This window comes from Pinus tabuliformis, chromosome J (genome assembly GCF_031772625.1).
Source record: "Pinus tabuliformis cultivar Carrire ecotype Pingquan chromosome J, CPIR1, whole genome shotgun sequence".
Taxonomy (NCBI): Eukaryota; Viridiplantae; Streptophyta; class Pinopsida; order Pinales; family Pinaceae; genus Pinus; species Pinus tabuliformis.
Genome location: NC_142295.1, coordinates 255,788,822 through 255,803,090, shown reverse-complemented (window position 1 = coordinate 255,803,090; position 14,269 = coordinate 255,788,822). Strand labels below are relative to the sequence as shown.

The window sequence follows — 14,269 nt, the reverse complement described above, 5'->3', positions numbered from 1 at the left end:
TTGTTGGTGGGTGCCAAAGAGGTGAAGAGACTGACTAGACTCACCCTCAATGTTTTCATTGCCAATATATGCCTCCGCGCGTTCCTCCATCTTGCCCTTTGAGAGTGTTTCATCTAATTTCTTCCTTTGCAACAGTACATCTTTCAATTGTGATTCGAGGTTTTCAATCCTCTCATTGGCCATAGCTTGAGCTCTAGTTTGTACCATGCACCGATCCGATGTACTTGAAATTTGTAAGAACTGTGAATAATTTTAAAAACTATTCCTTATGAACAGAATATGAAATAACAGAATATTACAACGATTGCAGAGACAGTAAAGGCTTCTGAAATTACACATCATGATCCTGTAATAAAAATTCCTGAATTTTATAAATTTAATTGACAGAACCAATGAAAGTACTTACCTGTAATCCTACGGTCGATGATGCCTCAAACTACTCCTGCTTCGGTTACCAAAAGACCGAAACCACCTAGCCAAACTGAGCAGAACCTTGCTACTCAGTCCAGTAAACTTCTCAGTTGAAGCAGACTGTTCCCCCGTGCCCAGAAACCTCAAAACAAGCAAGGCCCAGTTGTTCCTGATGATAAACAAACTCTCTGTGTATAAACTTTCCTCCTCCTTTCTTACCCCCCGGTCTCCAACCGTCCCTTCCTTCTTATAAGTTGCCATTTACCGACATCCTTCATCATTGTGTCAAAATTATGATACGTGTTGATTTTTATAAAGAAAATTTTATTTTATTTTATTTGAATATCTTAATTTGAAATAAAATTTATTTTTTTATTTTAATGATTTAATTTTTAATTTTATTTAAATTTATAAATTTTAATTTACTATAAGTGGGTCATTACATAATTTGGGACCGCCCGAAATTTTTTTGCACTAACAATTGAATGATACCACCTTGCTCAGCTCATCGACCTAATTCTTATGGGCTAAGTCTCTAATAAGCATCTCGGGGGCCTTGCTTAGGAATACTGCAGTGGTTGAATCCCAGAAAATTCAATGCTGCCCAAAGTCCTATGAAAATCACGCCCAGGTATAGGAACCCACACAATTAGTCAGATCTGAATGGCGGATCTGATTGTTGCGACGACTACAGAGCCCAAACTGCTAGATCTGGATGGCGGATATGATGGATCTGATAGATCTGAATGGCTGATCTGATAGATCTGAACGACGGAACTAATTGCTGCTGCTGCGACAAAACCGCACTTGCGAGATCTGATCTGGAAAAGATGATGCTTGATCCAGAGATAGAGAAGGGAACTATGGTCTCCAGGAGTGTCGGGGGCTACAGATCGCAATATACATAAGGGTCTAACAGTAATACTCAGCCCAATCTTTCAGGGCACTAACCAAGGAGGATCAACCGTACCCTTAGCCGTACAACCCGACTACCCTATCGTACGTGCAAGTAATCTCCCCAAGTGCTGTTCTCGGTGTACTGTAGCAGCAAGACAGCCAACGGTTTATCTATGGCGAGGTTTCAAGGGAGCTAGAGGGCTTCAGATATACCCAGAGGGTACTTGGAAGACAGTCTGTGCGTGGTTCTGTCTAATGCGCTACTACTCGAAGGGGTACCCACAGGGGTTACAAGGGAGTCCAACAAGCGTGAACACCTCTTGTATTTCCTGTGTGCATGCCTCCCAAAATCTGTAGGTTTATGCGCTCAACAACAGATCCCGTGGTTTAAAAACGCCGAAACACGTCTCTAGCCAAAAAAAAAAAATTGCTAAAAATTGGAGATCCCACCGGCCCTGGAAAGCGCTCTGATACCACTTGTTATGCTCTTAACCTGCAAGATGATACCCGAACAGCAAATATGCAAAGAAATATACCCAGAACATAGAACAATGAGAAATAACAGCAAGTATTTTATTATTCAAAAAGCAATGTTCACTTGCCTCTTCGGAGGGGCAACCTCCAATAGAGATGAGCTCAATTACAAAATAAAACACCATGCTCCTCGAGGGAAGTCTCTATCCTTTATATAGGATTCATACATGCAATACCATGGTTCTTATTAATACCATCTATCTAATACCATGGCCCATTTGCAACTAACTGTGGTCCCTTCATTAAATGCGGGTTAACCACTTACAATTATTAATATGAGCTTTATTGACTCTTTACTTAACTATAACTATGACTTGATCCTATTACATAAATAAGGGGGTTAGGGTTGGACCCTAACATTTGCAAAAAGAACGCCTTACCAGAGCCCATCGGAAGCTTAGACCACTTCGATATGATCCTTACACCATTACCAAGGTTGTGGGAGACAATGCTTTTGAGCTCAGCATTCCCCCATTCCTTGGCTTGCACCCAGTGTTCAATGTGGACCGCCTTTGACCATACTTTCCACCATTACTGGACACATCAGACATTGCAGAATAGCTCACACCAACAGAGTTAAACCCAGACTGCATGGAATAGGCCACAACTGATCGGATTATGGACACACAAATCAAGAACACTCGCCAACAAAAGATCCAACTATATCGAGTTGTCAAAGCTAGCCAACTCCTGCACCAAGGCAAGTAGCTCACCAAGGACCAAGTTCAGCAGAAGTTTCCCCATCTCATGGAAGCACTCAATGCAATGGGGACCATTGCTTCCTAAGGGGGGAGGACTGATCCAGGTGGATGTTGGTGGCCACCCACCTATTCCACTTGGACCCCCACCACTGTCTCTTTCGGTTTTTCAATTTCCTTAATTGTAGCATAGTTTACTATTTTTGGCAACTCTTCAAATCCTAAACTTCCAAAGTCATTTTGAGGGCCCTAAACGGCGTTTTTTGGGAAAACCAAAGCAAACATAAGTCTTCGACTATTGTTTGCCATGCAAAAGTTGTAGTCCTCAGATAGATCTTTCTAGCGAGGTATTGTGTGCATCAAATAGAGATCGTATGCCAAAGTTACGATCCCGGGAAGTTGATGTACCAATTTACCCACACGAGGCCCATAGTTTTGGCGCTTCATCTCCTAGGGTTAGGTTTTTGGATGTTAAGGGTTTCCATTGTTTCTCAATAATAAATAGACCTTCGAGCCTCATTGTAACACAATTTAGAGGCATTTAGCCGCCACATCTCTTCTCAGAGATATGCTAACATCGCCCGAGCTAGTTTATTTCCATTCTGTTTGTAAGCTTATTTCAGTATTTGATATTAATGAAATGAAGTGTTATTTATGTTGCATCTCTGTATTTATGGTTATATCTATAATTTGTTGCGTTCCTATTTAAGTTCGAATCACCATTACATTAGAAATTTTGAGGCAGATGGGGAGGTACTAGGAGGATTGTATAAATGCATTGGGCGCATGGTCCCAAATCCCAAGACTCAAGATCAAATTCATAACAAGCTCTTGAATTTCATTGAGAGTATCGGTAACTTTGGCATTTCTATGGTTGTAAGAAATAGAGCAAGGGATCCCCTAGGTAAGAACTATCAAAATTTGCAAATTATTATATTACTCATTTCAATTTGCAATTGTTGAGTCCAAGTTTCAAAGTCATTTGCTAATACTTATTTGCCTTCCATCCATTTTGCAACCTATTGGTGGCAACATTTTGGTGGTGAATGCCCTCAATTGTAAAAATTTGCAATTCAAATATTGAGCCATACATGTAGTACTTCAGGGTGTGAGTAGAATTGGAGTGTGTTTGAGCATATACACAATAAGCAGAGGAGTTGTTTGGAGCAAAAGTAGTTGAATGACATGGTTTATGTTCAGTACAACCTTAGGTTGAGGCACAACCAATTGCTGAACAAAACCCCTGAATCAAGCAACATTGTCTTGGGTGACTTTGATCCAACATCAGAATGGGTTGTCAAGAGTCAAGCACCAACATTTGACAATGAATACCTTTCTTGGTTGGACTTGGACCCACCTCCACAGGTTGCAGAGGAAGATATATCAAAAGTACCAGCTTCAGGGCAGGGGAATCAAAACATAATCCCATTACAGACTTGGAGGGTACTCAATCTGTAGATGAGGATGAGGAGGAGGATGATTCTAATGATGACAATTAGCACTTGTAGTTGTAGTATTGTAGTATCATGTTATTTTGGACTATAGAGGCCTTTTAGAGCCTACTTCATGATGTATTTTGGTTCAACGATGTTTTTACTAAGTGCTATTTTGGTTAATGCACTATTACTTGCTATATCAATGAGAACTTTTGCATATTTGTGTATAAATGGTTTGGATTCTCATGAACACATGAATATATATGTTTTTCTTTAAAATTTGAATATTTTATGTGTTTTTGGCATACCGGTTTCGGTCCAGTTCTAATAAAGTCCCAGTCCACAAGGTTTTCTGATTCAGACATCGGTTCAGTTCTGATAACATTGCTCTAAACCTCCAACTTGATACAATGTGCTAGTCATTAACCCTCCAAATTTGCAAGTAGGCAAGCTCCTAGGCATTAACAAGGCTCAAGCCTTATGTTGCAAATGGGAGATTCCAGCCTTGGATTGTAAAAGGCCTAGAAGGTACTATTAAGGAATTCTATTTCAGTAGGTGCCCCCTCTGGGGGAAAATCGTATCATAGTCTTACTATTTAATGTCTTATTATGACACCTATTATGGCCAAGATAAGAGGATCCTTTCTTTCCCAAAGTATTTGGAAGACCCAAGAGTCCATTAAGCCCTTGTTGACCTAGTGATATCTCTAAATAAGAACTGCGTATCTTTCAATGATCACTACATATGGTGGGCTCTATTATTGGAGGATGGTAACCCAACATCCTTGATTCCCATCCCTTATGTTTTACAAGAAAGACATTATTTCGGCCAATGATCTCAATGACAGCTAAACGAGGGATTGAATTTCTTGACCTAAATTAAAGAGAATTGTTGAACTGTCCAATCTCGACAAGGTTACCCTTGACAATGTTTAAAGTTTGATTCCTAATGCTTTCTCCCACAAGTCAGATCTTTAGCCCCCGTGCTTGGTGGAAAGATTGGAAAGAGAACAATTTCAAAGCTTTCACTAAGTACAAGCTATTGATGGCTATAGAGTGTTGCCTATAGATGCCAAAACAAATATGAAGGCTCAAGTCTAAGCAAAATATCTCATTGTTCTAGCTACAAATCATGTGGAAACCAAGGTTGGAACCTAGAAAATAAATCTTTGCGTGGTCATAACCATGGGGAGTCAATCTATACATGGGAGACTCACTCTAGGTGTTCAAGATCCAAGATGTCCTTAGTTGTGGACATGTTGAAATGCTAAAACACTTTTTGGTTTTGTCCCCTTACTAAGTTTGCCTAAGGGTGGATCAGGTCACTATGTGATCAGGTTCTCCCTACATCCGTTTCTTGGAGAGTTGCTCTTTTGGGAAAAGTCTCCCTTAGCCTATAGAGTTTTAGACTTTAATCTACTTGGCTTCTTGTTAAAGGTGAAATATTGCTTCTATGTGGAAAAGCTGAAATGATGCTATATTTAATAAGATGGAGGATTCTCGGTATTTCTCATGGGTTAACAACCCTGTAATCTAAATGAGCTTGTCCTTGCAAATCACTATATAGGTACCGAAAATCTAGGCGGGAATGGGCCCCTTGCAATATGAGCAGGGACCACCTAATGCATCCCCGTCATAATCAACGTAATTGGCAATCTCAACGACCAAGGGTAGGCCATGTCACAAGGTAAGAGAGCATGAACAGAGACAGAATTGGCCTTCCCCACCAATGCAACAGGATGATAAATTCCTGAGCTCTTTTCATTTTAGAGGTTATGAATTCACGTGAACCCAACAATTGATTATTGTAGAGTCCATCCCTGTTAGACTGGTTGGAGGCCAACCCCAGAGGGCCATGATCCACCACCCAATGATGGTCTCGTACCTGTGGCAACTTGATGTTCATGTATTTATGCTTGGGCCTTGAGGGCCTTATTTTGATTTTTCATGGAATTGTGTATATCTACTGTTAAGACTTTGTATTTCAGCCAGCCCAATTAGTTGCAAGGGTTAGCCCGATTGATAAGACATTCCAGTGCAATCTCCATGAAAGGTCTTGGAATTCATTCCCATTGGACCGTCTGGGGTTACCAGTCACCTCTGCAGCTGGCGGTTTATCTGCCTCCGTCAGAAAATTCCAAGGAAGATGGCGGAGGTTTTCTGTGAGGTATTTCTTTGGAAAAAAAATAGCATGCCAAATCGTGAGCTTCGCTAGTGCTTGTGGCCCCTGCATTTGCAGCTGCTTTATTCTTATCAAAACCTTATATATACTACATATTGTTCTATTAATAGCCAAAAGAAGTTATTCTACTGCAAAGAAAAAAGTAGTCTTGAATTAATTATTTGTAGGTTAAGATTTGCGAAAAGCTCAAAATTTCAACACAAAGATATTTGATATAATTGAAAATACTCAGAAACTGAAACGAAATACAGACAGAAGAGATTTGAGTCATGCTTAATTTGAGTAAAAGCCCTATGTCATACCAGGAGGATATTCTCTAATTTCACTTGCTCATGTTAAAATAGCACAAGGATATATACACTCAGGCGAGACAAGTGCTGGATAACCCATGTGGGGTTGGGAATTTACCAGCATTTTGGGTCACGGTCATTTGAATCAAGCAATGTATCAGGTCTATTAAATATGAACACCCAGGTATCTTGAATTTCAATATTTTTGAGATACGAAAACAGATGGATAGGACAGGTATAGATTACAAGTAGATGGAAAATATATTCATGCAAATTACAAAATGTTGGGCTTCCTTGAGGATAATTCAGTTTGCTGCTCCTGGTCAGGAATGCAGCTGAACTGTAAAGGTAAGATAATACTTTTCACAATTGAGGTAGTTAGTGGGTTTAATTCCTCTTCATCTGGGTTTTATTTTCCTAAGACATGTTAGTTTGTTAGTTTGTGTGGCAAAATTTTGAATATGATAAAAGAGGCCGAAAATTTTGAAATATCATAATTGCAGCCGTTGTGATTCAATCATGCTCTTGTCCAAAACAGTCTTCATAACAGTACTCCCAAATTACCAATTCACCCATTACTATTTAAAAAAATGAATACAGTGGAAGTATAGTTTAAAATTCAATGTCAATAAATAAACAGTTAAATAAATTCTCACCGACTCCGCCAGTGCCTCCGACAACCAGCACAAATTTAGACGAAACCTTTATGGATTCTTGTTCTTCACGTGACAGCGCAGGCGATTCAGCATCTGTTTTCACGCACACAATTCTATTTCGCAGGTTCTCCCTCGTCACCTTCCGCTTGAACTTAAGCTCATTTCCTTGACCAATCAAGAATCTGCCAGCCCTTAGCCCAACATGACTATTAACAACCGTAATTGTTCTCCCCTTCTGATTCAATCCGCCAGAGGTGTGGAAGATGTGGCAACAGTGTGTTGAAGAGCATGCGGCCATTCTGAGCTTTCTGTGGCGTTAAAATTGCGAATTGAATCATAGATTAATGGTTCGAAGCTAGGAGTAGCCGGGTTATTGATTGGCCTTATCTCCCGTATTAGAATAGGATAAAGTGTGTAGGGCCTTGCTCTACGTGCATTATTTGCGGCGGCTATCACGCAGCGTCCAATTAAATCTGAGGCAATTTAGAGTAGTGGTTTGAGGGGTGTTGATTATGGAAGGATTTCACTTGCAATCATTTTTTGGGTAATGATTATAGAAGGATTTGACTTGCAATCATTTATTTTTATTTTATATTTTTTAAATTAGAATGAGAATTGTTGTAAAAAAATAAAATAAAATAAAAATAATGTCTCGTAAAAATAAAATAAAAATTATTATATGATACGATATTTAAAATAAAAATTATTATATGATACGATATTTAAAATGTTCCATATCTATCTTTTCATATGGTGTTTCAATATTTCATAATGTTTACCCTTTCACATGGTGTTTCAACATTTCATAATATGTTCCATATCTATCCTTTCATACGGTCTTTCAATATTTCATAATGTTTACCCTTTCACATGGTGTTTCAACATTTCATAATATTTAGCGTTCAAAAAAATATGTAGTCTTATTTACTACATATTCCAATAACAAAATTGAGGATGAGTCATAATATGAACAAAAATAAAAATTTGTGCATATAGATGCACTCCAACTAAAACAATTCTCCAACATTGCATATATACAAGTCCATAACAAAATAAAAAACTTTGCATCCATCACCAGAAGAAGAAGAAGACCACACTAGTGCATATGTCAAGTCATGGGGATGATCCCAACTTGGCATTGCGCACCTACGAAAAATCTCAAAATGGATGCACCCTAAAGGAGACGTGAGAGCCCTTTAAGGGAATCTACAGTAGAGTTGAAATCTCGAAGTATATGTTCAAAAGAGATCATATATAAAGAGTCTTTCGGCATCAATATCCTCCTCATCCAGTTTTGCAACAGTGGTGGAGCAAAGGTAGCTCTGCGTCTAATTCAGTCAATGACCACCCTGAAATCACCATATCTGTTGATTGATCCTGGATCAAGCCTCCTCACACAATGTAGCAAACCCCAGAGCACAATCACCTCGGCTCTCGACTTTGTTACTTCGCCACAACCCCAGAAGAATTTATACCTCAATGATACTAAGACATCAATATGAGCACCACAACCACAGAAACCCTATTGTGTGACCTCATCAAAATATCCAGCAAGATATTGTGCCATATGTGGGGTTGTCATGGTTCTTTGAGGCCATTCATTGCAAGATTTTTGCGCATATTCCTTATATGAGGCACAAATGCTATCATAGGTTCTATCAATGTTGTATGTGCATCCCTAAAAAATGATAGCATTTCTACCATTCCAAATACCCAAATAATGAAAATGAGGAGAGTCCTATGTTCCCCAAATTGACACAACCATTGGCAATACATTCATTCATAGATACATAGTACCATCTCATATGAATGTTAAGATGAAAAAAAAAACTTGATTCCATGTAACGATGGCAAAGGGGAATTTTATGAATAAGTGAAAAATGTCTTTTGTCTCACCTTTGCACAGGTAGCATCGCCCAGGTCCAGGTGAGGATCTTATTCCCCCATACCAACCAACTAAAAATTTTGATTTTCAAAGGCATGTTCCATGACCCTAGATACTAAAAATTACACAATGTCTCATTAGCCTTTAGGGAACAAGAAATCATTTGATGGGTCTTTGCTACTTCAATCTCACCCTATATAAGAGTACCTTTCCAAGTAATCATGTTGGCCACACACTCGTAGAAATATCGGCCCATTGTAATTACTCAATATACCTCTCCCATATCACAACATCCTCGCACGACAATGCCCAACTCCATAGCCCCTTTCAACGATGGGAATGGTTGTAAAGCATTCGAATGGTTCATAATTTGGTTTATAAAGCTTATTCCCCTCTTTTGTAGGTGTCAGAGGATTGTAAGCAAAAGTTGTGGAAAATTGCAATGCCTAGAATTGGACCAATCCCCACTTGTACAAAGTTTCTTGTACCTATCTCCTATTGTAGATTTGCCATAATCTAATTTTTTATTTTTAAGAAACTATACCAGATGTGTTATCCATATTTTTTGACACCATCCTAGACCTGTACCTTTCCAAAAATGCACGCTTTTTCATGTATTTTTCCTTAATAATAGTCTACCATATCCTTGACCCATAGATGACCCTCCAAAAACTCTTGAACAATAGAGCCTATTCGAATATTTTCAAGTTTTTTTGCAATAACCCCAGGATAAAAGTTCATGTAATAAAGTTAACAAAGGCAAAATAAGACAAAGGACATGGGACACGTATTCCAAAATAAATGTTGGGCGAAACATCCTAGTCAGTGTTCATTTGGTTTATTATGGCTAGGGAAATTGACGAAGGCATTGACAAAGGCTTTGGAAAGACAAAGAGGCATTAATTGGAATTCTATTTATGAAAATAAAAGAAAATAGGAGAAAATGAAGGTGAAAGGTCACAAAATTGCATGAGGAGGAAATTGAAGGAAAATAGAGGAAAATGAAGAAAATAGAGGCCTCAATAATAAAAAGGCTTATGAGGATCAGTTCACAGCGTTTGCATTACCTTTTGTCAGTTCAGTTTTGGAGTTCTCTCTCTATTCTCTCATACTCTTGTACACCTAGATCATTCTCGGACCACTCTAGCATTGGAGAAAGGAAAGCAGGGGAAGGACAGGAAGGCAAAGGAAAGCAAGGGAGAAGCAAGGACAAGTTGGATCAAAGAGTTTTAGCAAAAATACTTGCAGGCAACAGGTTGCATGTGTGATTTTCTAGCTGGTTAGTGAATGCATGGTAAGAAACAAAAAAATTCCTCAAGGTATTGGTGAAGAAATTATGAAGCATCCAAGCTTGTTTTGGGCCTAGTGATTCCTTGACTAGTTTTAGCGGGATTGCGGTAAAGCTTGGTTTTTTATGTTCTTGTGTTGGGCCTAGTGATCCCATGATCAGTTTTGGCGAGATTGTGGTAAATCCTGAGGGTGGAGGTGGTTTAATCTCCCGAAAGCCCTAGTTATTTTTGTCTTGAGTCCCGCATTCATGTTTGGAATATGGCATGGGGGTGATTAGGTGAAAGAAAGATTTGATTCAACTCAATCTATGGTCGGGTGGTATGTGGAAGTCCCTGACTTGGTTGGCTTTTGCATATGTTAATAAGAGTTATTTTCCCCTTTTAATTTTCATGAGCATTTGTACTTGTTATTATGTGGTCTTGATGGTTGTTCTATTATGATTATTCTTTTGGTTCTATGTTGGTTATAAGCATGGTTTCATAACAGGTTCTAATTATGGCTCCTAACATGTTTGATTGGTAATTGAATGGTTATTGAATGCATGACCTAACAGATGTTATTGTAGCCATTATGAGAGGGCATTAGACCTTCTTGATGATTCTCAGATAAGTATCAGACCCCTATATTCATATATGCATTCATGACCTGCAAATTACATGTTCTCAATGTGTTTGACGAAACGAATGTCATGGTTAGGCTTGGATAGGTCAAGTCTTTGATCACGTTTGTATGAATGGTCTTATCTCAATGTCACTTAATGTTCTGGAAAGTCTCACTGAGTTTTGGGCATTGGTATGGAGGCTAACCTGGAATTTTGGCTCAAAATTTGGGATCGCATGCTCTGAACTGGACACTTTAGGTTATAATTGCATGGATGCAGGCTTATGCATGTGGTTGGAGGCTTCCAACCACATGGAGGCCTTGTTGTGGGAGAGGTTGGGGACCTAGGTCAAAGAAAAGGGTGTCCAACTCAGGTTTTGGCCACCTGGGGTGGTTACTCATCCTCTGAGTGACTTGTAGCCCCTATAGGTTGTTGTGAGATGTCAGTTGTTCGTCAGTAGTTGACCCCACTTCATTGATGGAACCTAGGAGGTTGGGTCATGTCATTGTAGCTCTTCCTTTCATGTTTACCCAGGCAGATCGGTGAAAGTGGGTAAATGTGGGAGGGGTGGTTACAGAGTGGTATCAGAGCGGGTTTCATTCTCTTTAGGTGATATATGATACCAGAGTGGTATCAGAGCATGGTTCAATACTTGGACTAGATGGGTAGAATGTGTTTGTCATGCATGCATGTCAATGTCTATGTGGTTTTTATGCATGTATTGTCATGGTTATGGTTTTCGTGCATGAGGTCATTGTGTGCAATTGGTGTTATCATACATGATGTTGGTATCTTGATGTAATTATGTATATATGTATATCATGTTAATCTGGTTGATCTTGTAGACGAGACAGCCTCCCTTGAACTTCACTGAGGTATGTTGGTTATGTTTATGTTTGGTTTATTTGACATGGTATGTTTGCAGGAAGAAGAGGATCAAAGATGACTAGTAGAATGGTGGACTACAGTTCACATGATTCTCCCTACAGGTCAAATGAAAAACATGGTGATGGGTACTCTCCTAACATATCAGACATTTCGAGGATTTTAAAACAAACATCAGAAGTTGCAAGGAGGATAGTGACAGAATCATTCAGTCACAAGAAAGACTTGCCATGGCACAAGGAAAACAAGTAGAGGTTAATGCAGTTATCCTTTAGAATTTTTCAGACTTGCAAAGGCAGGGAAAACCACATATAATTTATGGACAAGAGGACATTACTAATGGGGCATATGGTATTAGGTCTCATGGTGGGCACAAGTTGGACAAGGATGACACCGTAAGGGATGGCAGGTGCTGGGATACATCTAATAGGAGAGGCAGTGGACATGGGCTCTACTCTAGTTCTGGTTCAAATAGGTATCATGGTCATCATCGTTATCATCCTTACAGGAGGGGTGAGAGGGGATATTTGCCAGATGAGTTTAAAAAATCCAAGCCACCTACATTTGGTGGAGATTTGAAGAAGTGGAGGATGCAGAGGCATGATTGCTTGGAATGAAGAAGTTCTTTCAGTTGCATGACTATATAGAGAACTTGAAGGCCAGAATAACTATTTTCAATCTTAAAGGAAAATTAAACTTCTGGTGGGAAGATGTAAAGCCTGTCAGAGACATCAAGACAGAAGAGTTGAGTTGGCATGAGTTCAAAAGGATTTTCTAAAAAAAGTACTTGTCAAAGAGATACTATGATAGTAAGGCCAAGGAGTTTTATGAGCTAAAGCTGGGATTGATGACAAATGAGGAGTACACGACTAAGTTCCTGGAGTTACTAAGGTATGTGCCATATCTAAAGGATGAGAAAACAAAATTTCAGAGATTTATTAGTGGACTGCCATTAACATTCAAGGATCATATTGAGTATGATGAGCCTTGGTCACTAGAAGAAGTAATTGGAAATTTGAAGCATTGTTATGAGCAATCGAAGCGTAAGACTGAGTCTAAGCAGGGTTGGAAAGGGAATGACAAGACTAAAGGTAAATGGCCACTGAAGCAAACAAGACCTCAGGATGCAAGTGAGAAAGATAATGTTGCTCCTTACAAGAAGTTTAATGCAATAGAGAAGGGACATGGGTCTGAGCCTGGAGAGCAGCAAAATAGAGGTGATGGTAGGAGATAGTTGCAGTGTTGGATATGTGGCAAGGATCATCTCAAGAAGGATTGTTCGTTGTATCAGGGTGGTAGGCCTCAGATCTACAATGCTCAAGAGGCACATATAATTGGGGATGTTGGACAGAGCATTCCTTGGATCTATGCAGCATTTGATAAGAAGTAGGTGGATCACCGAGCATCTATTATTGAGATAGAAGGTAACCTATGTGATCAAGTTGTTTCTATTTTGATTGACCCCCGATCTAATTATAGTTATGTTAATCCTAACCTGGTGGATAAGTGTGGTTTAAGAAAAGAAGTGCATGTTGAGTCTTGGTTGATGTAGTTGGCTACAGGTACTAAGAAAATAGGTCATCGTTGGGTAAGAGCTTGTGCATTTGAGCTTAATGGAATGCCTACATTAGCGCACCTGAATGTGCTTTCGTTTGGTTCGTACAATATGCTTTTGGGTATGGACTGGTTGTACCTTCATAGGACTAAGGTGGATTGTTATGAGAAGGCTATCGAGTGTTTGGATGATGAGGGAGAGAAGAGAATCTTGTAGAGTCAGAAGAAGCCTACATTGGTTAGGATGGTTACAACTATGTAGGAAAAGCGCAGTAGCAGGAAAGGATGTGTGATGTTTGTGGTTCATGTTTCCAGTGATAAAGGTAAGGATGTTAAGGATGCGAAAGTCTTAAAGAGGTATTCGATTTTACAACAAACTTAGGATGTATTCCCAGTAGAGATTTCAAAGTTTCCACCTCATAATGAAGTGGATTTTCTATTGAGTTGATGCTTAGAGCAACACTAACATCAAAGGCACCTTACAGGATGAGCACTCCAAAGTTAGTGGAATTGAAGTTGTAGTTGAAGGAAATGCTTGACAAGGGATACATTAGGCCAAGTGTGTTGCCTTGGGGTGCACCAGTGTTGTTTGTGAAGAAGAAGGATGGTACTCTCAGGTTGTGCATTGATTACAGGCAATTGAATAAGGTGACAATCAAGAATAGATACCTTTTGCATGGATTGACGACTTGTTTTATCAGTTGGAGGGAGCATCAATTTTCTTGAAGATTGATTTGAGATCATGATATCATCAGGTACGCATCAAAGAAGAGGACATCTACAAGACTGCTTTCCAAACCAGGTATGGGCATTATGAGTTTGTTAAAGTTCCTTTTGGTCTAACTAATGCTCCAACTACTTTCATGTGTTTGATGAATAGTGTGTTGTGTCCCTATCTAGACAAGTTTGTGATTGTATTCATTGATGATATATTCTAAGAATGAGGAATA

General features: G+C 39.2%; 1 protein-coding gene across 2 annotated transcripts in view; it reads right to left on the bottom strand.

The window, feature by feature from the left end:
• Positions 1 to 7,499, bottom strand: part of LOC149226739 (uncharacterized protein At5g02240-like) — a 94,783-nt gene extending 87,284 nt beyond the window's left edge. The window contains exon 1 of one of the 2 annotated variants that reach the window (XM_089377581.1): positions 7,105 to 7,499. In XM_089377581.1, the coding sequence (XP_089233707.1) occupies positions 7,105 to 7,402 (298 nt within the window). In that variant the 5' untranslated portion in view covers positions 7,403 to 7,499. The remainder of the gene's footprint in view (positions 1 to 7,104) is intronic. The other variant, XM_089377582.1, reaches the window with a different exon arrangement.
• Positions 7,500 to 14,269: the final 6,770 nt, after the last annotated feature.